Raw genomic sequence first — 25,726 nt, 5'->3', positions numbered from 1 at the left:
CTGGAAACCTAACCGAGCGTAAGCAGTTTTGAAATTGGTGGCTTTGATTTCCTTCTGACAATCTGAGAAACATAAAGGGGGCTGCAGCTCCGGATCAGTTGAAGAGCCAGGTCTTGAGGTCCTTCCTGAAAGTGTGCAGCGTCTGGCGCGTTTGATGTTCAGAGAGCTCGTTCCAGGTTTTGGCTGCGATGTGGGAGAAGGCTCTCCCACCTGTTCTGTTTCTGCAGGTGTGGGGGACCTCTGCCGGGGCGATGTCGGTGGATCGGAGGTTCCTCTTGGGTGCGTGGAAGGATAGTCTTTTGTTGGGGTATTTGGGTCCGATGTTGAGTGATTTGTAGGCGTGGGTGAAGAGTTTGAAGCTGATCTCGACGGGAAGCCAGTGGCGTTGGGTCATGTGTTCATGACGTGGTGTCCCGAGGATGAGTCTTGGCTGCGGTGTTCTGGTTGGTTTAGAGTTTGTGTAGAAGGGTTCTATTGATACCGGCGTATAGGGCATTGCATTAGTCCAGTCTGCTGGTTACGAGCGCGTGGGTGACTGTTCTCCTGTAGTCGGGGGGGGGGGGGGGGGGGGAAGAGGACCCATTTGAAAATCTTGCGGAGGACGCGTAAGCAGTTGTAACTGGTGGAGGTGACGTCGTTGATCTGGCGGTTCATGGACAGGGAGGAGTCGAGGATGATGCCAAGGTTTCGTGCGTGGTCTGTGGGGGTGGGTGGGCTCCCGAGGCGGCGGGCCACAAGGTGTTGTCCCAGGCGGAGGTTCAGGGTCCGAGGAGGAGGACCTCCGTCTTCTCAGAGTTGAGCTTCAAACAACTGTCTTAATCCAGGCTGCCACATTCTTCATTCCTTTCTGAAACAGAGTCTGGTGTCTTCGGGTTTCTTCGTGAGTGAGAGGATGAGCTGGGTGTCATCAGCGTAGGATGCAATGCTGCGCCCATGCTGTCTGACAATGGCGGCGAGGGAGGCCATCTAAATGTTGAAGAGTGTGGAGCTGAGCGAGGATCCTTGGGGAACTCCGCAGATGGTATCGGTGTGTTCGGAGAGGAAGGGAGGGAGTCTGATCCTCTGGGTTCGGACATAGAGGAAGGTTTGTATCCAGTCGAGGGCGGTTCCTTGTATTCCTGCGTCGTGTAGTCTGGCTGCAAGTTTGCGGTGTGAAACTGTGTTGAAGGTTGCAGAAAGGTCCAGGAGGATGAGAGCCGCGGTGTGTCCCTGGTCGGGTAGCATGTAGATGTCGTCTGTGGCAGCAAGGAGGGTGGCCTCAGTGCTGTGGGTGCTGCGGAATCCGGAGTGGGAGGTGTCCAGGATGGAGTTCTCTTTGATGAAGGTGGTCAGTTGAGGGTTTACGAGTCTCTCAGTGACTTTGTCAGCGAAGGGGAGAAGAGAGATGGGCCGGTACTTTTTCAGGTCCGTTGGGTGGGCCGATGGTTTCTTGAGGAGGGGTTTGATCTACACCTGCTTCCAGTTGTCTGGAAAATGCCGGATGTGAAGGAAGTGTTGATGGTCTGTCCTAGTTCAGGTGCGATGGCAGTGGCGGCCCTGTGGAATATGTGCGGTGGGCAGGGGTCTGATGGGGCTACTGAGTGAGTTTTCTTCATGGTTGCGATGATGTGTTCTATGGTGGCATGATTCTAGGTCGTGATGGATGGCTTTTCGGCAGAGAGGGGGGGATGGTGGTATCCGGCGTCTGTTCATTGAAATTCGTCGTAGAGAACCTTGATCTTCAGATGGAAGTAGGAGCTGAGCTTGTCGCAGAGTTGCAGCGATGGTGTGATGACCGTGGCTACGCTGGGTTGTTTAGTGAACTGCTATGACGTTGAACAGTTCCTTGATGTTGGTAGCGTTGGTCTGGACTTTGTCTCTTATGAAGGTACATTTGGTGTCTCTTATGCGCTGGTGGTATTCCTTCATAGCGTTCCTGTGATTGTCCTGTGCCTCTGTGGTTTTCTGGTTTCGCCAGGTTTTCTCTAGGTGTCTGCAGGAGCGTCTGGCTTCTTGGAGTTCTGTGGTGAACCAGGTGGCCTTCTGGGTGCATTGTCTGGTGAGGTGGCGGAGGGGTGCGAGTGAAATTCCTTGGCTGCGGAGTTGGTGTTGGTCATGGCGCTTGGGGGTCTTGGAGGAGGTGCTGTTGAGGTGCTCCTCTGTGACCTTACTCCAGTTCCTTCGTGGCGGGCGTGGGGCAGGCTTGGGTGCGGTGATGGTGTTGACTGTGAAATGGACGTAGTGGTGGTCCGTCCAAAGGGGCTGGGTGGTGTGGCTGAAGCGGATGTTGGTCCCACCTGCGAAGATTGGGTCGAGGGTATGTCCAGCCTTGTGCGTGGGCGTGTTGACCAGCTGCTTCAGTCCGTGGTTGTCGAGGAGAGTGGAGGAGTCTGGGTCGTTGCGGTTAGCGAGGTGGAAATTCAGGTCCCAGAGTAGGATGTAGTCCGTGGAGGTGATGGCTTGGGGTGCGGCGAGTTCGGCGATGGTAGTTGAGGACTGGGTGCAGGGTCCTGGTGGTCTGTAGATGAGGATGCCGCATAGTGGGTCCTTGTCCATGATGAGGCCACTTACACTGCACTAAATGACAAATGCGTCTTCTAATTGTAAAAGAAATACTCCAGGTGGGACGTTGCGAACTGGACACAATAATCCAAAGAAGGCATTGGACACTTTAAAAGGCACTTCTGAGAAGGCCTCCAATAATAGTATAGCATGCCAAGGGAACACATCTGTAAATAGATGATTTAGGCATGGCTTAAGACACTAGACCATTTCTTTGGTGGTGTGTGTGAGGGGGGGGGGGTTCTTTACAGTTGCATGCAATACCTCAGAATGTAGCCCCACATGTGACCTTGAGCAATTTCCGCAATGTTCAAGGAGGGCTTTATAGAGCTGAATTAATTGCTCCAGATTAGGCATAATATGCAATGGGAACCGCTGAAGGCAGTCTAAATGCCTTCAGTTGGTGCAGATGCCTAATCTCTACCAGTTTTTGTGCTGGTGAAGCTTGTGCTGCATTTTTTCTGGCTTTTTGAAGGTAGTAAATTTTCATCAACAGAATAATTGGTTTTATCTATCCAAATTCTGGTTGTGATTATGCAGGAATGTTTTTTTTTTTTAATGTACAAAAAAATACAGCAATTTGTGTAGGGATCAGGTGGAGTCCATTTTACCAATTTGGCACCTGTTTTTGAGCATTGATGTGCACCATCAACGCTCCATATTTGGGTTTCTTATTCAAGAGTGAGGTTATTTAGAAGGCCTTGAGCCATCTACCACAAACCACTCCTGGAGACTCGAAAGGTGGAAATCTCCTTTGTTAATGAATATTAGGACATCACCTATTCATATTGATTCTGCTCCGGTGCTGTAGCCTGGGTCTGATTTAAGGCTGAAGTAGTGCTCATTTTTCGGATGTGGTTCTGCATCTGCATGACCGCAGCTGTATAGGGATTTCACCTACAAGGGGTTGGATGAAGGAATGGGTTCCATGTGAGAAAACCTTTAGGAGTGTGTGGAAGAGACTGACCAATTTTGAGAGAGGATTTTGTGATTATAGTGAGGGTGACTGCATCGCATAGATTATTTTAATTTCATGTGCAGAATGTGTCCTGTATGTGGTAGTTTTTAGTGAGTTGATGAATCATTTTAGATTAATTGGTGAAGAGAATCAAATTGGTCAGCGTAGGGCGTGCGTGTTGAACCCATACGCCCCTGAAATCCCGCTAGGAATGCTGACAGCATTGCCACACGGCGGAGATTGGTCGCAGCTGCAGAGATGGGAGGAGGCGGGGATCCAAGTCCTGGGGGACCTTTACGAAGACGGAACGCTGTTACCGTTTCCGATACTCTTAGACCGCTATGAACTACCTAGAGGGGACTTCCTACTGCATTCAGCACTCACAGGAGCAATACAAGCACATTGGAGAGAGGGGCTCACAGAACCGAGAACAACGATGGCTTGCCAATATACTATGATGACAGCGGGAACGTTTAAAGCGGTCTTGTGCCTCTACTCCAGAATGACCAATGAGGGATTGCCTCCTCTGGTGGCGTTGAAGGGTAAATGGGAAGCTGATATAGGAAGAGATCCCTGAGACAGTATGGATGCAACTGATGAGAAGGGCTTGGAAAAGCACACGCATTGCGCGATTTCAACTAGTGCACTTCTATATTCTTCATCGGGCATACCTGACCCCGGGGAAGATCAAAAGATACTTTGCTGTAGATTCCGCAGGATGTCCCAGGTGCAGGGCAGTTGGTGTAGAATTAGAACACATGCTATGGACATGCCCTCTTTTAACTCCTTACTGGAAGACGGTGGGAGACACTCTTAACGAGATAACAGAGCGAGGCTTAGTGTTTGACATGGCCGTTGGGGTTCTACATTGGTTCCCTCACACCCCTAAAAATAAGATTACAAGCAAATCCATAGATATGGGGCTCATCCTTGCGAAACGTGAAATTACACGACGCTGGAAGGCGATGACGGGTCCCACGGGCACTGGGTGGCGAAACGAGTTTCTTAAATGGGTTGGTGGCGAAAGCATGTTGAGGCTTCAATCGGCACGACGACAACAGAATGACCAGGCTTTAGAAATGGCGCGGGCATGGGATGCACTGGTACAAGCACTACGTGACTATGACACACGGCACGAATCGGAGAACTAACACCATGATTGGAGCATACCCCTATAACACGACAGATACATAGCACGAACCACTGCCTGACGACTCCTGTACTTACTAACCTCCATGACTGTAACATATTCCGCGCACCGATGGTGGGAATTGGGGAGGGGGGGGTGGTTACTTTTAGCATTGATTGAGTACTTGGGCAGAACAGGCCAAGAACACTCTTTATTGAAACTTCCTGTATTGGATCCTGCTCATACCTAGATTCAATATCTAAGATTATAAAGTAAAGGGTTACTTTAAGTAAACTTGAATAATATAGGAAATGTAATCAATGATGTAAGTTGTGCAAAACCAAACCCAATAAAATTTGTTTAAAAAAATAAAAAAAAAGAGAATCAAATTGGTGGTATTGGGGTGCTTTCTTTAAGTTTCTGTAAAGTTCCAAAATGTTCTAGTAGTTTGTGATTTTTTTAAAACTTTTGATTTTAACGAGCTTGAGATGTTTCAATGTTTAAGAGCCTGAAAGTTAAAAATCCTAATAGTTTACCAAGAGGCAGACTATTTGACAGGTAGGTTTCTATTATGTTGGCGTGTAGTGTTCCCTGAAGAGTTGTCTTTAGTTCCTTTATGCATTGCAGTGGGATAGGAGCAGTTCAGATGTTGCCTCCGACTTTCCAGATTCTGGGTCTGTGGATGCAGATTTGTCTTTCCAGTTTGGCAATGTGACACGACCCACCTCGGGTGGTTAATTTTGTGGTCAATATTTGAAGGGGTGGGGGTGGGGGGGGGGTGTGACTGTGGACTGTGTTTTTTGTGACTTTGAGACAGTCGAGTGGTGTTCACCTCTTCCAGTTTGCAGTCCTCTTTCCTCTGTTAGCACAGCAGTACATATTCTGGGTAGTATTTGTGCCCTTGCAATCATTTCCTTTGGAATTCACCCATTTGACCGGTGTTCAATTACCAGAGGTTGGACATCTAAATGCATGGGATGGCGATCCCCCCCCAAATGGCTTTGTTTGGATCACGGTTACCCACAGAGAGCATAGTGCACAGTACATCATTACATCATTTTACATCACGGCATAGAGGGAAAGGATAATGTAGTGCTGAATGTCATAATGTCTAAGAGGTCATAGTGTTCTGTGCTAGAATGTTAGTGGTCAATTGACTGATCAACGGCAGTTGCTAGAACAAGATGCCCTTCCAGAGCAGTCTCTATTGTAATGAATAAACCTATGTTTATCCTCATCGTGTCTCCAGTAATTACTATAGCATGCACGTCTGTAAAACTTTTCACAACTGCTCGAGAGTTGCATGATCAAAAGACAGCCCTCTCGGCTAGTGGCAATGTTTCAAGCATGTGCAATGGTGGGCGTTTTAGTTACAGTGCATATATTGAAAATAGCTAGTCATCCAACTGGTGTACCTTCAAGAAAATGCTTGCCCAACACAGTGTCTCTACCTGTGGCTAACCTAACATTTGGTTATTTTGACAACCATGTTTAAGTCCACTTCGAGGAAAAATAATTCTTAGACTCGCATGCGGGCAGAATTGACATCTAATAACTCCTTTAAAATCATTCACACATGAACAATTCTTGTGCTATTTTATTCGCTTCGCATAATGTCACCCTAAGTTCTTACGTATTGCTACCTTTACTCTTTATTAAAGCATTTAGTTAGGAGGGTGAATGAGTCCCTATGACAGATCAGTAACCTTAGTGCTCCTTTGCCCATCTGTTAGGCTTTTTCGATTACATTTTACCTTATACTTCCACTCGTACAGTTGGAAGAAATTACCAATTTAGGAAGCTTTTCTGTTGGAGCCCACTTACTTTTGGGAGGTTCTCTACCAAGTGACACTTTAGCAGCTTGATGCTGCTGTTCTCTTTAATCTGCTGTGCAAGATAGGTGACTTCATTTTACTTGTCAGACTTCTTATTTGATCAGATATGTTAGCTATTTCTTGGGGCAAAGATATTACCTTTATGCTCATAAGCTTAGACTGGCTCCATGTGTCTCACTCCTTTCTTTATTTCATTATGCATCATTCGTACTTATTGTAACACACACCCTCAAAGTGCAAGTAATTTCAGTACGAAGAACCAACTAAAACTCTGTGTTCCTTTCTCCCTGTTCTCTCCAAATTCAAGAAGAAATTAGGCATTAGCAACCACACTCCATTCCTGTTGAGCATTTGAGCTTGTACTCCTATCTCTTTTAGGAACCTCCCTAAAATTAAACTTTTTACTCTTGAATTGTATTGCTGGTTACAAAACAGCAATAAGATATCAAATACTTTACTTCATATCCTTTGCAAGCCAGGAGATTCCTTGTGTATTGCCCTACCATCGTTCACTAGTTTTATAAGTATATTTTCTTTTTGAATATATGTAAAGCAATGGAGTTGGAATTAACTGTGACAGTAGTACATCAATGGGTATGACCGTTCTAGTGTATATGTGGTGGTAACATTGGCACCGTACATGCCAATTGGGTATAAACAATAGCTTCAATGTTAAGTCCAAAAAATGCCTTATTGTAAATCAGGAAAAACTCCACATAGAGGGTGTCAGTTAATATTGTTTTCCCTAGTCTCACCATGCTGCACCAATGTTTTGTGCACTAGTAGAGAGGTGCTGGTTTAAGAAGGCTGGCATGCTGCCTGTGATTAGTGTTTTGTTCGCTTGCGATTTGTGTTTTGTTAGCTTGCGTAGTCACGAAGCATCCAAGCGCTACCTTTATCTATCGAGTATGTACTTGTATGCATTCTAGATTACTTGAAAAACATCTTGTGAATTTGTTGTGGAATAAGGATCTGCTGTTTCTTCAAACCGCTTAGTTATGCTGCCTCTTTATGCCTTGTAGTGTATCGGACTAACTGAGCTGCTAAACGTTTGGTATCAGAATCTTATTGTGCATAAGACAGAGCAAACTATGTTGTATAATGTGGCGCAAATTTTGATAGTGATACTTCATTATTTCGACATTTTTATACATGGTAATACTGTCTGGGCAATTATTTTCACCTCTGTAGTACCAGTCTACAAATGCAGATATAAGCAACTGAAACATGAGTAGTTAACCTTTGCGAAGGGCCTTACACTGCTCCCAAATGGATGTCAACGTGTTTTTAGTAACTCTTGATCCTTTTTAGCTAGAAACTATTTTTTGTTCGCTGCAGATTATGCAGCAGATGGATTTGTGGCAGATCCATCACTATGTGAAAAAAGCCACAGCCGCGGAATCGCATAATTCCACTGGCCCGGAGTATAGTTTAGTGAACGCAAGTAGCATCTGCCATATAGACCTCTTCTATTGCCTAGGCAACCCAGTAGTGCTTCCTCTGTCATTTCATCTTGTTGCAGAAGGTAAATGTAGAACATCCACGTGCCACATGTGCTCTCCGTTTTTGCGGGTAAAGTCCACAGTCGCAGGCTTCTGCCAAAAGTAATTGTTTTAAATGGGCCGTGTTTTTTTCTAATAACCAAATTTGACTAGGTTGTAAAGAAAAACATATATGCGTGTGTGTGTATTTGTGTGTGTGTAAATGTATGTGTACGTATGTATATATATGTGTGTGTGTGTATATGTGTGTGTGTATATATGTGTATGTATATATGTATATATGTATATATATATATATATATATATATATATATATATATATATATATATATATATATATATATATATATATATATATATATATATATATATATATATATATATATATATATATATATATATATATATATATATACCTCGCAGGAAACCCTTTTGAAGAAGGCCACAAGAAGAATTGAAATCATCACTTGGTTTATTGACAGCATGCAAGCAGGCGACTTGGAGGAGCATGCATCACAGGATCCTTACGCCAGACGCGTTTCGAGAGTCTCTGCCTCTCTTCTTCAGTGGCGCGCTGTTTGCAGACGATTGTAAGCACTGTTCTACTGCGCACCCTTGATTAATCACCTGCCGAGGTGGGCGTTGCCGACCCCATGGCTTTCTGGTTGTTGTGGTGCGCTGTGTCAAAACTCCAGTGAGCGCGCTGTTCAATGTCCCAATAACATAAATCAATTGTCCCAAGTGGGTTTGATGAAAGCACCAACAGTCGCATGCCCCGCTTTGTTGCTGTCAAATGTGAAAGGACGGGCACCACCCTGCAAAGGTGCCTACCCGTCTTCCTCCTCGTAGTTCAAGCACCATGATGGGCACTTGACAAGACCCGCACAGCGGCGGTGGACCTTCTTTCACGACCGGGACCGGCCGTTTCCCATTTTCCTTTCACATTTGACAGCAACAAAGCGGGGCATGCGACTGTTGGTGCTTTCATCAAACCCACTTGGGAGAATTGATTTATGTTATTGGGACATTGAACAGCGCGCTCACTGGAGTTTTGACACAGCGCACCACAACAACCAGAAAGCCATGGGGTCGGCAACGCCCACCTCGGCAGGTGATTAATCAAGGGTGCGCAGTAGAACAGTGCTTTCAATCGTCTGCAAACAGCGCGCCACTGAAGAAGAGAGGCAGAGACTCTCGAAACGCGTCTGGCGTAAGGATCCTGTGATGCATGCTCCTCCAAGTCGCCTGCTTGCATGCTGTCAATAAACCAAGTGATGATTTCAATTCTTCTTGTGGCCTTCTTCAAAGGGGTTTCCTGCGAGGTTTGGATTTAAAAACGGCCGGTCCCGGTCGTGAAAGAAGGTCCACCGCCACTGTGCGGGTCTTGTCAAGTGCCCATCATGGTGCTTGAACTACGAGGAGGAAGACGGGTAGGCACCTTTGCAGGGTGGTGCCTGTCCTTTCACATTTGACAGCAACAAAGCGGGGCATGCGACTGTTGGTGCTTTCATCAAACCCACTTGGGACAATTGATTTATGTTATTGGGACATTGAACAGCGCGCTCACTGGAGTTTTGACACAGCGCACCACAACAACCAGAAAGCCATGGGGTCGGCAACGCCCACCTCGGCAGGTGATTAATCAAGGGTGCGCAGTAGAACAGTGCTTTCAATCGTCTGCAAACAGCGCGCCACTGAAGAAGAGAGGCAGAGACTCTCGAAACGCGTCTGGCGTAAGGATCCTATGATGCATGCTCCTCCAAGTCGCCTGCTTGCATGCTGTCAATAAACCAAGTGATGATTTCAATTCTTCTTGTGGCCTTCTTCAAAGGGGTTTCCTGCGAGGTTTGGATATATATATATATATTCCACTGAGATTGACAATTAGATGACAGAATCATTCTGAACCAGAGCATCTGGTAATCACAAACGCAGATCACTGTTATACAGTTTACATAGGCAATCCATAATGGGCACACCATCTACCCCATATTCTCTCGTGCTTCCGGGTACACCCCTGAGCCTCGTAGATCTGCTGTTCCTGGGGGCCTTGGTTTTCTAATAAAGTTCCTGCTGCACAGCTTGCCTTACTGGCCAGTCTGGGCTAGGTGCAGACACTGGGTTGTTATAAACTGACAATTAGCCAATTTTAAGGCAACCATAAAAGTGCAGTGTATCCTGCATGTTGTACGTTTTTATTTTTTATAATGGTGAGGCAGAATATTTTTCTGTTAGGAAGCGTTTTAAAAAATATGATCTGAAATAGCTGTATGCTTATTACCTTTAAGAAAGTACTCTACTACTACTGTCAGATGTACATGTGAGAAGCATCGGCGTAGTGGTGAAGGGTTAATGAGGAAGACAATGTTACCCAATCACTTGAAGATTTATTAACTGAAATGAATATAATTGTGAGAAACATAAGTTAGTAGTGTTGAAGTAGTAAGTCTGTCACTGGGGTACTCGGTGCCTGAAAGCTATGTTACACTAGGATAAAATGAAAAACTTCTAGCCCAATACCAAAGGTCCTAATCCCAGTGTAAAGGAAAGAAATACAGAAAGTGAAGGAAAGTAAGTCTTAATTTGTCTCTCCATCATACCTCCCTCTCACCTCTTTACCGTAACCCCTACCCCTCTATGCTCCTTTCATCTCATCTTCTATGCTCTTTAAATGTTTTTCCGTGGAGATCTAGCCATTTGGCCGATGCCCGGTGGAGCTACTGGATAGCTATAGAGGAGATGGGCTGCGGACTTCCCCCCCCGGCCCTCAACCTACCCAGGCGGACCTTGGGCAGACTTTCCATTTGTCTCCGTCATATCTCCCTCCTACCCCTTTTACCATACCCCTTTCCCTTCTTCCTCTGTATTTCCGAGTCTTCTATGCTCCTTAAATGTTTTTGTCTGTAACTAATGTAATTGAAACTGAATGTAACTCTGTAACATTGTTGAATCTCATGTAAAACGCTCTGATACCCCGGGTCTAGCTAGCGCTATATAAAACTCTTAAAATAAATAAAAATTAAAGAAGGCGATGAAGGAAAAGGTAAAGTTGTGCGAAAAAAATCACTTGGACGGAGTTTATGCCACTGGACTAGCAAGAACTCTACCACACAGGCTGAGAATGTTCACCAATTAATGTGGAAGCCTCACACAACAGATTTATAGATTCGAATAATTTCCTGATGTCGGGTGAGACCTCTGTAAACATAAGAAGTGTTCTCTCTAGATCATTTAGGACTGGACCTGCATCACAGTTCAGCATTACAGCTGTTGCTACTTGTTGCATTCTAAGGTGGATGAAGGATTCCTATGTGGAGCTGCAAAATGTAGCTGCATACGATGCAGGAAGAATGGGTAGTAATAAGGCTTATGTATAAAATAAAGCTTCATTATTATTAACCCCACTTTCTGGTATGCTTTTTGAGCAGTTAATGAAGGAAACAATGTGATAGTTGCATGTTTTAAATGTTTTAAATGTATGTTCTAAATATATTGCACATGTAATACATTTTATTTGTGAAATGTGTAATAGTTAAATGTTTCCATTTCTTTACTTCAGGACTACCTGACCCATTTGCAAAAATCGTGGTTGACGGATCTGGTCAGTGCCATTCAACCGACACTGTAAAGAACACTTTGGATCCCAAGTGGAATCAACACTACGATTTGTGAGTTAATGTTTGTGGCTCTTTAAAATGTTCTCTAAGAGCACTAGAAGGCTTTGTAGAAAATCCAGTTCGCCAACCAACCTCCTGGCTTAGCACAGATGTCCGCTAGGGTTTAAAGTTTCTCTTTAGTGAAAAAACCCAGTTATTGGACTTGCATGGAAGAATCGTATAATACTGGCCGGCAGTTCCTAAGGGTGTGTGCTGTAAGTTGGCAAACACTTGATTCCCTTTTTTCATGCTGACACAGTCACTTTATACAAGCATATTGGTGGGCAACACTGTGCCAAATGAACTTGTCTTTAATAGTTCTTCTCTCTCGATGAGCCCGGAACCCCCCCATGTAAAATTCCACCCTGACCTTCTATATAAAATGACCTTCATAGGTCCACAAGATAAGGAAATCTCTCCAACCTTCTGCATTGCTTGTGTAGTTCTCCTTGGCAGCTGTTCTGGTCTGGTTCAGCTACCAAAGACCACGTTAATATGCGTGAATGGAGCCAGGCAACTGCTTCAGAATTAGTTTATTGTAGTTACTCTTGTCTTCCACAGATATAAAACCTTGTCATACACTAATACAGAAACAAAATTACTAGGTGTCTGGCCTCCTCAAGGGTGTTGAAGCCATCCCAGTTGAAATCTACCAGTTACTGGATCACCTCCATAAGAGATCAAGACTTAGCTGTCACATAACAGTTCATTACATTTTTTTTAACTGAATTTATATAAGCAAATGCAATCCTTTAAAAAAACAATACACATACTTCTACTGAAAAAACTATAGCAACACTTCTTAGACCATTCTAACAAAATAAATAACATAAATATTTTTAGTTTCTGTGTGAAAAGAGGGGGACATGAATGAAGAGGGAAGAACTGGAAAAAGTCTTGTCATTATTGACTAAAGCAAAACTTAGTCCTAACTACTGAATTAATCTCAGCATCAAAGATCAAGAATGCTTTTTGCTATAAAGCACAGGCATTGCTGGGAGTAACTGAGTATCTCAGATTGATTCTGGATAGAGGGGAAACTGCAACTCTTATCCTTCTGAATTTGGATCCGCTGTTTGATACTGTTTACCATGCGGTGCTCCTCTAGATGTTAGCAGAAAATGGCATCCAGGACATAGCTTTTTTTTTTTACTCCTTTCTGCAAGATCGCTCTTTTCAAGTAATTCCGAACCCTATGTGTCCTCTGTGCGTCATTTGCCACATGTAGTTCCACTGGGATCTTCATTGAGCCCCACACTGTTTAATGTTTATGGTCGCCCCTTGGCCGATATAGTGGAAACATATGGTCTGACTTTGTTTTCATATGAGATGACACAGATTGTGTCACTTTCTGCTAAGGATGATTCTAGAACACCTAATCTTAGTTCCTGTCTCATGGAGGCTGCGAGCTGGATGAGGAATAACTGTTTAAAATTGAATAGTAATAAGACCCAAGTCTTATTGGTTGGTATTCGGCCTCATTTTTGGGCTCACCACTAGTGGCTAGATGAACTGGGGTATTTTCCCAAACCCAGCCAGGTGGTCAAAATCTGGGTTTCTGGCCAGATTCGCTCACCAGGGACCATCAAATAAATAATATGGTCTCCAGCTACTTTGGCCTACTTAGATCTTTGAGGAAGATACTATGGCTTTTACTTTCTTCTATCCAAAGTATGATAGTGCAAGCCTTGATTATTTCTAGACTTGTTTATGCCAATGTTCTTTGTTTAGGGGCTACCAAAACCTCCATGAGTGGTTTTTGATTAGTCAGTGCTGCAGCTAGTTGCTTGTCATATTGCAAAATATGCCTTGGTTTCTTTTCATTTACGGAAACTGCACTGACTCGGTGTTGATAAACTAATCCAGTTCAATACTTTGGGCTGCATGCCTTGTTCTGGACCAACCCACTTAAGGCTGCTAGTTAATCCAAACACCTTGAGGTTTACTTTGCACACATGTAGTCTGAATCTTGCTGTAATTTTTTGAGTAAAACTGGCAGGGCAGGGAGGGTGCTCCTTTGCCTTTCTGGGTCATAAGTTGTGTAACTCCTTCTGAAACTTGGTGCATGCACCTCATTCGAGAAGTTTATAAAGCTATTGACAAACTGGCTATTCTAATTTTTGATTCCTTTTCTTAATCTGTTAACGTCCGCGCTGGGAAGCCCCAGTGTGACAGCCATGCGCTCCTTAAATCAGAATAGGATAGAATAGAAAGCACTTGGCTCAAATCGACCACCACCTCTTTCCAAGATTACGTGACTGTAGGAAAGTGACCCTTTTTGACCTACTCACCTCCACTCTTTACCTGGTAAATGAAGTGATTTGATTGAAAGGGCACGTGGTTCCTGCTGACCTGGTCCCCAGGTCCAGAGCTTTTCCCCAAAACTGTACAATTGTTCCCCCAATTAGCATAACTTTTAGCACCCTATGTAGGTCCCTAGTAAATGGTACCCTGGTACCTAGGCACTGATGTACTAAAGGGGTTCCCTAAGGGCTGCAGCACAAATTGTGCCACCCTAAGTTCCCCTCACTATACACATGCAAGACTGCCTTTGCTGGCCGCGTATTTTGGTGCAGACTAAAGTGAAAACACGACCTGTCACACATCCCTGTGTTCCATGTCCCCTACTACTGCATGTAATCTTTCTAATTTACTCCTACAGCAGGCTTAACAGCCTTAAGGCAGGGTGCTGAATATTACATGTGAGGGCATACCTGCATGAGCAGATATGCCCCTCTGCTGGTCAGTCATATTATTGCCTGTACATGTGACCAGTGAAGCCATCTTGAGACATGTGATGGACACTGGTGAAAACGAGTTCTCCAGCTACATGATGGCTTCACTGAAAATAGCGATGTTTGGTATTGAACGTCTCGTATTGCTAAACACACACTAATGGCAATAGTGGATTGACCAATACGTGCACCCAGGGGACATCTTAGAGATGTCCCCTCGAAAACCTACCAGCCTCAGGTGTACTTGCTGACTGGCTTCTACCAGCCTGCCTCCTGAGACACTGCTCTGACCACCTCAAGCCTTTTGCTCTCGGGAGACCCAGAACAAAAGACTGTCCAGGAAGATGGTGTAACACCTCCCTCCCACAGAATGAATGGCTGAACTTGAAAGATGTTGCGGCCTTTGGAATGTGAATCTGGCTCCCCTAACAGGAGAGAGAGCCACCTCCCTCTGTCCAGAGCCCTCTTGGCACCTGGACAGATGGGAAAATTAGCTTGTCAGGTAAGCGTGCCACCATCAGACTAGTATCATCCCCTGAGGTGAGCTACTGTGAGGTAGACATGATTTTACAGAAGTAGCCAACTTTTTGATTGCATACTTAGTAATTATGGGACAGGGCTATGCCCACTTCCCACAGGAAGTGGTCATATAGGGGGCATAGTGACCCCAAGGGTCAGTAGCCCATTGGCTACTAACCTACACTCCCCTAAATTCAGTATTAATGGAAGCCCTTTGCACCAAAGAAATCCTGACGACCTAAGAAGAGAGAGGACACCGAAGAGCCGCAAAAGCAGAGAAGAGAGAAGCAGCTTCCTGGTACCAACCCTGCTGGACTGTCTGCATCCCTTGTCAAACTGTGCCAACGTGGACTCGTCCTGCAGATGTGGACTCCAGAAACCTGGGATGATTGCCTGCCTTTGAAGAAGACTGAAGACGTCTGGTGAACAGCAGACCTGAAGAAAACTCCAAAAGAGAAGACTGAGGCCTCCAGAACTGCTAAAACCGGATACCTGAAGCCACCACTGCACCAGTCGCCTCCGGCCCGAGTTTAAGTCTGCCACCGGTGTCAACAAGGTACCTCAGCCCTCCATAGCTTCAGTCCAAAGTGGTTTCACCCCTTGTGGACTCCTCAATGTCGCCTGCAGCCTCGCATGCAGGCCCCCTCGACTGCTCCCGTTAAAAAAAAAATTTTAAACGCCTAGACCCCTCTGCATCTGTCGACCCTGTACTGTGGAGAAGAGGACCCAAAGTGTCCCTTCTTCCCAGAGCATCGCAAGCCTTGATTTTTTCCCCCCCCAAAGTGTCCCTACTTCCCAGAGCATCTCAAGCCTTGATTCCCCACCCCCCACCCTGTTCCACCCGGTCTGGCCAGAGCCTGCAGCCTCTTTCTTCAGTGACCGATCTCCATTAAAATACATTGAGCTCCTGACGCTGGTTTGCACCCCGCCACCCTTATTCTGCTGGATTTGCCTTGGGCCTTGCCTGCCACTCACCTTAACTCCTGCAGTTTAGTCCTGCAAGTCGCTGCACTGCACCTGTTAGCAGAACTTGTTCTTCCTTCTTATGATTCCATTGCAGAACTCTGAAATTGCACTTAGTGTCCACTTTTTAAAGTGAAAAGAATTTATATTTAAAAATGCACTAACCTGAATGATTTTTCTCTGCTGCCTAAACATATATGGAGATACTTGCTGTTTTTATAAATTAGTGTTGGTCTCCTTCTTGAGTAGTTTGTCATTTATTAATTATTGTGTGTATTTGCAAATGTCTTGACTAAGGTTGCTCGACCACACTACCCCCTAATAGAGTACTTTGGGATTGCATAGCAAGCCCCAGTCCACTAGCAAGGGAACACCTGGACGCTTTACACAGTATATCAGATCTATGATGTATCATAAAGAGCCAGCTTCCTACAGTGACTCAATCAATAGACCACACCATATGACAGAACTAGCTAGCACACATCCTGCTTCAAAGCCCCACTTAATCGTGAGCACTGGATTGCAATATTTTCTGAAGATCGCAGAGTGTAAATGAAGGCTTGCATCCAATGTTTCAGAACTTTATTTTAAAGGTAGAGGGTCAAACCCTAACTTAAATGTTCAGACCAAACCAGGCCAAGTATTTTATCTTGGGTGACTGGGTATAGTTCCTCCTCATATTAGAAGGCTTATATGCAGAAATGATTTTTACCATAATGAAAGGGTTGCACTATGCCACAAAGAGGACTCTGAAAATGTATGCCAACTGCAGTTGTGTAAGGCACTTGTGGGAGTGACATATTTTACTTTTTTCATCACTGAAAATGAATGTGAAACTCTCTGGGTAGGTGCACCAGGTTTGCTTAGTATCACCGCACTGGGTGTGCCATTAGAATTAACTAACCACAGAGGAAGCTGATGCAAAGAGAGCTGTTTAATACAGACACATGTCTGGCAAATCAATGCAAACTTGTTTAGAAATCAATGTTTAGTTTTCAGTTTAGTTTATGATTAAGGTAGTCATTTCTGTTAGGAGTCCTCTTTTTACAGTCTGAACTTGTTATTCCTCTGGAACTGGCTACTTCAGGTTGCCAATATAAAGTGATTATACACACTTATGTTTCCTGATTTATTAATTTATTTTACCAGGTTCCCAAACTATCCAGCCAAGTTCCCACTCACTACACTGTCGCATTTTTGATTCAGTTGGTTGAATTATTGGAAACCTTTATAGGTCTTACCTTACTGTAATGAACCCAATTTCTTTGCTCCCAGTTTGTTGTAAATGAGTGAAATAAAAATCATTGTTAAATTCATAGTCTTAATGATTTATTCTTTAATATTTTAGGTATGTTGGAAAAACAGATTCAATCACAATCAGCGTATGGAACCACAAAAAAATCCACAAGAAACAGGGAGCTGGCTTCCTAGGATGTGTGCGACTTCTTTCCAATGCCATAAGCAGGCTAAAAGATACTGGATGTAAGCAAATTACCCTGGTTTGTGTACTGTGGTCCACATTTATCATTTTGACTAAAGAACATGGATGCTAATTACGATCTTTGTTTCAACATCATGAGATGAAATTGTCACAGGCTCAGTGTCCTCATCCGGTGTACTACATACATACTGCAAAGTTTTAGCTATTCAACTGAATTGTCATTTTGTTGCGTAAAGCAAAGGCATTCTTTGAAAGTATTTGTTTCATTTCTTATACCATACACGGTTCCATAAAGCATTTGTTCACCCTTTTGTGTTGTGACTTTCATAGTTGTTTCTTCCTTAGCACTGGATGAGTGTTGGTGGTTCACCGTTTAGAAGCATGTTGGGGATGGGAGTAATGTGTGGTGTCATTCTGCCAAAGAAATATAGCAGGTGGGGTTATAATTCAAGTGATACTTGAACCCGTATTTGTTAGAGCATTCAGTGTCTGGTCTTTTGTAACTAGCCATATTTTAAACGTTTACATCACTGCAGGTACTTGTGGTAAATTGTTGGTGATGTATTGGTAATACCCTTAAATATATATAGTATATGTTCTCCTTCATACCTCTCCTCCCCACCCCAGTTATATATTGCCTCCCTGCATGTTATGCAACGATACTTGGCGACCCCTAGAACATGTTCTGCTGTTTTAGATGTTACATAGATTTACATGCTTGAAACAACTCTATCGTCGTGGCGAGAGCCCCAAGGTATACTTGGTGGTTAGTCCAGCATTGTATATAATAACCAAGGCTTTCTGTTTTTACTGATTTTTACAGATAAAGACAGACATAAAAACATTTATTTTCTTATCTGTATATATATTTTTTAATGCGGATAAAAACTGAAATTGGGTGATTTTTGAGTGATTCCAAATGCACTTTGCCATGACTGCCAGGCCAATAACTGTGAATTGATAGGTACTGGGGTTAAAAAAGGAATTTTAGTAAAGACGCTTAAACAGCAGCAGATATGCACAAGGATGATACTGAAATGTGCATATTTCCATGTAATTGCATTGAATTATCTTCTGCTGGGGTTGTTCATAGCATGGAAACATGGCAGGCATTCAAGCATGACTGCATATTTATTGGTTAAATAAATGTGGAAATATACCAGTTTCAGTTTTATTCTTTTAACAAAACCCACAATATATTTGGGTACATACTGATAAAGTTGACAAAATATAAATATGGAAAAATACAGACGGAAATGTCAAAAATAAATACCATGAAACCGGGACCCCTAATAATTACTTTAACATAGTCCCAATAGTAGCCTACTATCTTTATAAAAACACCCACACTAACCCAATCAGAGCAAAGCTCAGCAGTCTTCTTACCACCCAGGTTAGCAAGTTCAGATTTTCAACATGTGTGAAGGGAATATCTGTGAACTGTTTACTTAGACAGTTGGCCATTTCTATATATATAACAACATTTTCAAGGAGTCAATTATAACAATACAGACTGTCTGAAGCTACAAGGAAGATCCTTTTTAGGCCATGTGGGAAATGTGGAAAAAAGAACTGCACTATGAAGACCCACATAAAGGATGTATATATTGTCTTTATCAGGCTCATAAGGCCAAGGAATAAAAAAAAAAAAAGTAGTACGTTCTCAACAAAACATTAAAGGACAGAGAAGCAAGAGTGTTATGGCTGCATAGTCGAGATCTGAGGAAACTCATTCTGGGTAATGCGAAACTTCCTCAATCTCTTAAAATAGCGCATTTCCACACTGGGCATCTTTCAAAAGAGAAATCTAAAGGAGAACCTCACAGGAAAGTCCTTAAAAAATCAGGAGGAATTTCTTCTTCAGAATTAGCCGTTAGAACTGACAAGAATCGGTCAGAGAAGCTTCAACTAAAATCATCAGCACCTCAGAGTCCTAAAAGATACAAGTTCACTTCTGAACCATTAAGTCACTCTTCATCTTTACCAGAGACAAGTTTTGAAACTTTTTCACCAACAATGAAGACTGTGGCAATGATGCCATCTGTTAAAAAAAAAAACAGTCAACCTAGTTGATTATATCCCTGACAACAAGAAAACCAGTAACTAAGATACCGTCAACTGTGACTTCTCAAATCATATCTTAAGTTACATTTTCCACAGCTTTGACAATCACAGCTTTTCTGATCATCACACCATCAACAAAGACTATAACTACATCAAAGGAACACATACTAACCTCTCCAAAGAGAACCAGAATAACAGTAGTTTCAAATGTAATGCTTGAACAGGCTTCCCCTAGCAATGTGTTTCCTTATCAACCAAGACAATTGTTTGATACAGAAGAATTGCATAAAGAGGGTCCTTTTTGGTTCAGTTTATCGGACAACTCAGTTAATCATGTCTTTGACAAAAGATGAGGAATATGAGCAGACCGTTTTCACTTCAAGTAAAGGTGAACGCACCCATCAGTTTTTATGTACAAAATGCACAAATGAAGGTGGATGGCAGTTTGGCATGTAACCTTCAGAACAAGCAATTCAAAATGAGCAGGAAAGGTGGATGCAAACACCGATGGGCTTCGTTAAGGATCTACGCATGATGTTAACAGATCATTATAGACATAGAATCATGTTTCAGGAGAGGGCCAAATTATGCGAAAGGGTTGACTAAATTATGTGGCTCAAAAGGCAACTTATGCAACGTAATGCATCACATTTTTATAGCGCTCTGTCATTGTTTTGCCATTTTTACACTTGTTAACACAGTCTGTGCATGGGTTGGTCCTCATTAGTAGCAATTTAACACTCAAATTCAGCAATAAGCAACAGAAAGGTCACCAGTCAACATTTGCAATCACATGGCCACACGTGTTGCTGCATTTTAAGTAACGTTTGAGCTAGCAATGTTTTTTTTTTTCTTCTTTCAAATCTACAGACTATGCAGCAGAAGAGGGATTAATTGGCAAATCCATAACTATGCAAAAAACACTGTGGCCGCACAATCTCATAATTCCAGTGGCCCTGATTATAGCCACTGCCCACAAGTGCAAGCCATTTGTTCTAGGCGACAACAGTCAATGCCTACAACAACTGGTTCCAGACCTCAGGTGAGATCTAGTACACCTCCTTAACCAGTGCTGTTATTTCAACCTGCTCCAGTATCTCGTCAGAGTTGTCACCAGCATAGCCTCAGTTTATTCCATCACAGTCCCCAGATACGGATGGTTATCTGAAAACATCCCTCATTATTCAGACCCTGAATGGGATCAGTATTTGACTACCGCCCTGGGTGATGCTTCTCCAGCAGTGGATTCTACGCCCTATGACAGTTTTCACCATCTCATTGAAAGGGTGTCAAAGAGGTTTTGATTTACTGGTGACAAAGGAGAAGGATTGTTGGCCATATGATTTCAAGGGACCTGTCAGAAAAACTATCAAATCAGCCCCATATCTGGGAGGAAATCCTTAAAATTATGAAAGCCCCAGCTGCAACTGCGTCTGTGATTCTGCACTTGCCAAAAAATAGAAGGTGCCAAATAACACTCCCATATGTCTTCTCAGTCACCCTTGAGCAGATTGTTATACGGGCCACCAAAAGACAGTATAGAAATCCTTCTGCACCATGTACTGCTCCTCCAAATAGAGAAGGCAGAAAGCTTGCCAACACTGCCAAACGTTGTCTTTGCATTCGCTGTGTGAGAAGTTGGCCTGATGTGCAGTGTTCACTATTCTAGTGATCACTATATATCAGTCCAAACAACCCTTATTGATGATTGGTTGTAAGTCAACCTTATAGACCAGCTATCCTAGTAGCATGGATACGAGCAGTCTAAGGCTAAGACTCTAGAGGGCGTGTTAAGCCAGCTGTTTTACCATCACATTACCCCTTGAACACCCAGTGAAAGGACACCACACAAGTGTTATGAAAATAAACAGTGTATTTATTAGAATCACAACAACCCTGTACTCTTTATGAGGACAGGGTGCTAGGCACACAACAAAACTCTTACGAAAATACTTAAGTTAGCACGTTATACACAAATGCCCGAGGGGCACGAAAAACCATATACTTTAAAAGTGGAATGCGAAATTACTAGCAGGTAAGTACAGTACTAATAGGCTTTGGACTCGCTAGGACTTGACTATAGAATCGTTAGATTACTTCTAGGAGACCGAGGGGACTCGGGTGCAGAGTGTGCACTCTCACACGGGATGCGGGACAAAGTCTATGGGAGCTAGTAAAGGCAAAGTTAGTGTTCACGGGCGAACCCGACCTGGTAGGAAGAAAACGACAGTGGATCCTGACCCTAGGATAGTGAGGCTATGCTGGGACACCGAAGTGCCGAAGTTACCTAGCCCAGGGGCGGCAGCTGCATAGGTCTGAAAAGACGTCGGGGATCTCGTTGCCGGACCAGGAGCCTGGAAGAAGGAAGTTGCTGGCAGGCGACCAGTGAAGGAAAGTTCGTTGGATCCAAGCCTGGATCGAGGAAGAAGAAACCTGAAAGCAGAGGGGACCAAGTTCTTGAATCACTAGCCAGTGATTAAGTGGGCACCAGGATGGCACCGGGCGAAGTCACCTCGACTAGGTGAGTGGGCGACGCTGGCTCTGCAGATCTCACGGACCAGGAGGCGTTGTCGGCGACCAGGATGGAGAGGCGAGCTGTCCCACGATGGATGAAGCTGTCGGCGTCGAAGTTACCCAGGATTGGGCAACAAGCCTTGGCTAATTCAAGCCCACGCGGTGGACTCAAAAATGGCGTCTTGAGTGGACCAGGAGGGTCCGGGGTGCTCCTCTTTTGGAAGGGAGCAAGGGCCAGCCTGGAGCAACCAGACCAGCAGCAGAAATGTCGTCGGGCGTCGTTCAGAAGGCCACAAGCCAGCGGGCTAGTAGCCAAACAACGCGGTGAGCAGCAAAAAGCAGAAGGGCCCCACGCAGATCGTGGAAATGCTGGGAGGCTGCACTTCGGTGCTGGAGCTGCTCAGGGTCGGGGCTTCTCGGACCCCAAAGCACTCACCAGGAAATTACTCGGCGGGCTTGCTGGAAAGAAGTCGTGCAGTCTTGAAGATGGCCGGTCCCTCGAGGTCTCGTCACACCCACGAATCTCAGCGTGACTGATGATGCAGGTAGAGGTCAGAGGTGCCAGGGAAGCCGGTTCTCGTCGAGCTGGGCAGTCTTGATCCGGAGGAGAGACTTGCAGCAGACCGCAGTGTTCTTAAGATGGTGCCTGCGGATGCAGGGTGACTACTCCTTAGTCACAAGGGAGAAATCTTAGGAAGAAGTCTTGAGTTCCTTTCGTGGAAAGTAGTTTCAGGATTCAAAGATGATCTGATTTGGAAGGGGGCCAGTTCCTACCTTTATCCTGTAAAAAGGGGCTGGCACGCGACTAAGTCCTGCCCTAGGGGTGGGACTAGGAGGGGGGTGGTTACACCCACTTCCTTGGCGGGCTTTTCCCCAGCACAGGGTCTGGAGTGACCCTGGAACTGGTTCCAGCCAGCCTATGCACAGTGAGCACCGGGGTGCCACGTGCAGTCACCTTCCTCTAAAGCCCTGCCTACCTACAATACACAAAACCCTGTCTGGGACGGTGCTGGCACCGCCCCTGGCAGGAAACCCTTTGTCCTTATCTCCTGCTCTGGGAGAACTCCCAGCAGCAGGAGGGCAGACTTGTGTCTCGGTGGCAGCATCCATTTTGTGGAGCTGAGGCTCTGTTTGACTTTAACCGGGGTTAGGGGTTACATACATGTCGTGTCCCTCTAGAAGGGTGGAATGCTAACCCCGTCGCCAGAATTGGCGAGGGGTTAGTATTCCAATTCGTATGACACCTTACTCGACATGTTTTGATAAAGCGATACCAGAGTTGGCATATAACCGCGAGGATTATAATGCACTTAAGAGTATATGGTATGCGATATCATGGAAACGGCTAAGGGATGGATCCCGAAAGCCGCAGACAGGCTCAGCTCATGCCAGAGCACCATCTCACATGATTCCAAGCACTCTGCCTTCAGGATTGTTAAGGCCTGCCATAGGAGTGACTGATAGGAGATCTGTGTGTCCATTTTAGGGTTAGATATAGGTATACTATATCTACAGCAAAGGGTGAGTACACCACCTTGCCCCAGCTGTCGTGCAGCCAGTTGTGTCAGTTTAGTTAGTCAGCCCAGGGGTGGCATAATACATGCTTCAGCCCCTGGGAGACTTCTGGGTACACCTCAGCCCTGGGTACAGGGACTTGGAGAGGGCCCAGTGCCAATTCAGTACCTGAGTACAATTTGGATAGAGAGAACAGCTAGGCTGTGGGTCTGATTAGCAGGCCCACAGCCAGGGAAAGTCGTAAACCAGTGCAGCAAAAAGCAAAAATCTGGGTGATCATAGGATTGCAGACCCTACTCTCCTACACGCTGCCACCGCTATAAGAGCCTCAAATGCTCTGGCAATTCTAGCCAGGTATGACTGTCATATGTGGTCCGATATAAGCCCTTTTCTCGACTACATACCGGGTGATAAAAAAGCAGGCGCATAAGTATTTGAAAGAAGGAGCAGGAACATTTTGACGTCATGGATATTTCATCAACAGGCTTTAGGCAACTAGTGGGAGCAGCAGTATTATGTAGACAAGGCTGGCTATGATCAACCTCCTTTAACCTGGAAGACCTGGAAGAGTGAAGTAGAATTCTAGGTATGCCTTATGATGGTGCATTCCTGGTTGGCAAACATATTGATGAAGCATTACAATCCATCAAATCAGACACAGAAACAGCAAAATCTTTAGGTGCCCTACAACAAACAAGACAGCAGTCCTTTCGAAGGATTTGAGGAAGGGGGATGTATTTCTACAGAGGTGATTTTCAACTACATAGATACCAACAATATGGTACATACTATTTCAATATAAACCACCTTATAAGCAGCTATATAGAGCCCCACCATCGGCAGCTTACCATAGACAGTCCCCTCCTTAAAATGACAGGAAACCAAGGCAGAGGCATTGAGAGTGCTAGAACACAATGACACACTAGTGAAGGTTATGAAACACAAAGTTGCGCCGGTAAGCAGCCACATCTCTCCCCATTACAACAGTTGGGCAAGTATTACACTTTAGAATTTGTAGAAAAACATCCAACAACACCACCGCTCAAGGTTAAACATCAGCGTCCGTTTCAAAAGGAAATGCCGAAGAAGAGAGTGATGAACCTGGTACCCAAAATGCACCAGAGCTTGGGATTTTATTCACATTTTGTCCTCCTAAAGAAAGTCAGGATATTGAAGACCAGTATTAGATAGTGAGAACTTAAACCAATATTTGAAAAAGCAAAATTGTATAGTAGCATTGCAGAATGCACGAGGCACACGCCGCCAGCTGACCCCAGAGACTGGAGGCGGTGTAATATGTATTAAGGAGCTGAGATGTGGAATGAGATGCTGTGATGATCTGACCAATCACATGCCATTATGGACTCTATGCATAGTGCAGACCCAAACTGGTCAAGAGCGTCTGGGTCTGCTACCGAGGTGCAAGGAGCACTTAGTGGCCCGTCCCGGCAGGCGGTGAGGAGATTGTCACTCCCCCCTACTCTCCCAGCGAGTACGGAGCGGCCGGAGCAGCGGTAACCCCAGGGTGCCAATCAGCAGTGGAGGTACCGGGTAGCGTGGAGGAACGTGCACAAGCTCTAAATCAACAAGCATTGGAAATGCACCTGGATCACCACGGCATGGACTCAGCCTTATATAGGTACCGCCCCTCCCTCCACCAACTTAATAAGACCAGTCATATGATGCAAGCAGCAGGTCACGTTAGTGCTCAGGATCAGCCCTGAACTCCGCGTTGTTTTTGAGGCTACCTTTGTGGACAGTCGAGTTACCCCGCAACTCACAGAGACTAACCCTCCCCGCCTCCACCAGCCGCGAGCACCCAGGAAATGAGGCTCAGTGTTTGGACACACCCGTAGTTAGGATCAGCCCTCCATACTAGGTGCCCACATCATCATTCTTGCAACTGGCTGCCACAATGATCTGTCGATGGATGAGCTAGACCCTCGCTACCCCTGTGTACCAGCCATGACCTGGGAGTCACCCCCCCTTGTGTTTTGCTCGCTGACTGCGCTACTCGGTGCTTGTGCAATTGACAACATTGACTGTCCGTGTGTTCAGTGCGAAGCCCCTGTTTGTGTGCCTGCTGAAAACTGCACAACATCTCCAAAATGGCATGCACAATTAACTAAATAGAGAAAGGACTACCTACCCCAAACCAACTGCAGAGACAAGACCTAGGATTCGTATCACAATAATAATAATAATAATAATAATAATAATAATCCACATTTGTATAGCGCACAATCACCCGTTAGGGTCTCTAGGCGCTGGGGGGCTGTCGGGAAGATTAAGCAAGCTATTGCCCAGAGTCGCATGGTGCTGGGCTAACCTGCCGCCGGAGCCGGGGATCGAAC

The 25,726-nt window shown here is 44.7% G+C and overlaps 1 protein-coding gene across 3 annotated transcripts in view; it reads left to right on the top strand.

Annotated features, from left to right (window-relative positions):
* The window catches only part of SMURF1 (SMAD specific E3 ubiquitin protein ligase 1), a 300,045-nt gene that overhangs the window by 87,093 nt on the left and 187,226 nt on the right, over positions 1-25,726 (top strand). For all 3 annotated transcript variants that reach the window (XR_013602082.1, XM_078665048.1, XM_078665047.1), the window contains exons 3-4: positions 11,525-11,633; positions 17,187-17,320. Coding sequence is in view for 2 of the 3 variants with exons in the window: in XM_078665048.1 (XP_078521174.1) it covers positions 11,525-11,633; positions 17,187-17,320 (243 nt within the window). In the remaining variant the exon portion in view is untranslated. The remainder of the gene's footprint in view (positions 1-11,524; positions 11,634-17,186; positions 17,321-25,726) is intronic.

This window comes from Lissotriton helveticus, chromosome 10 (genome assembly GCF_964261635.1).
Source record: "Lissotriton helveticus chromosome 10, aLisHel1.1, whole genome shotgun sequence".
NCBI lineage: Eukaryota > Metazoa > Chordata > Amphibia > Caudata > Salamandridae > Lissotriton > Lissotriton helveticus.
Note: the sequence above shows the minus strand (reverse complement) of the source record. Positions and strands in the feature narration are given on the sequence as shown.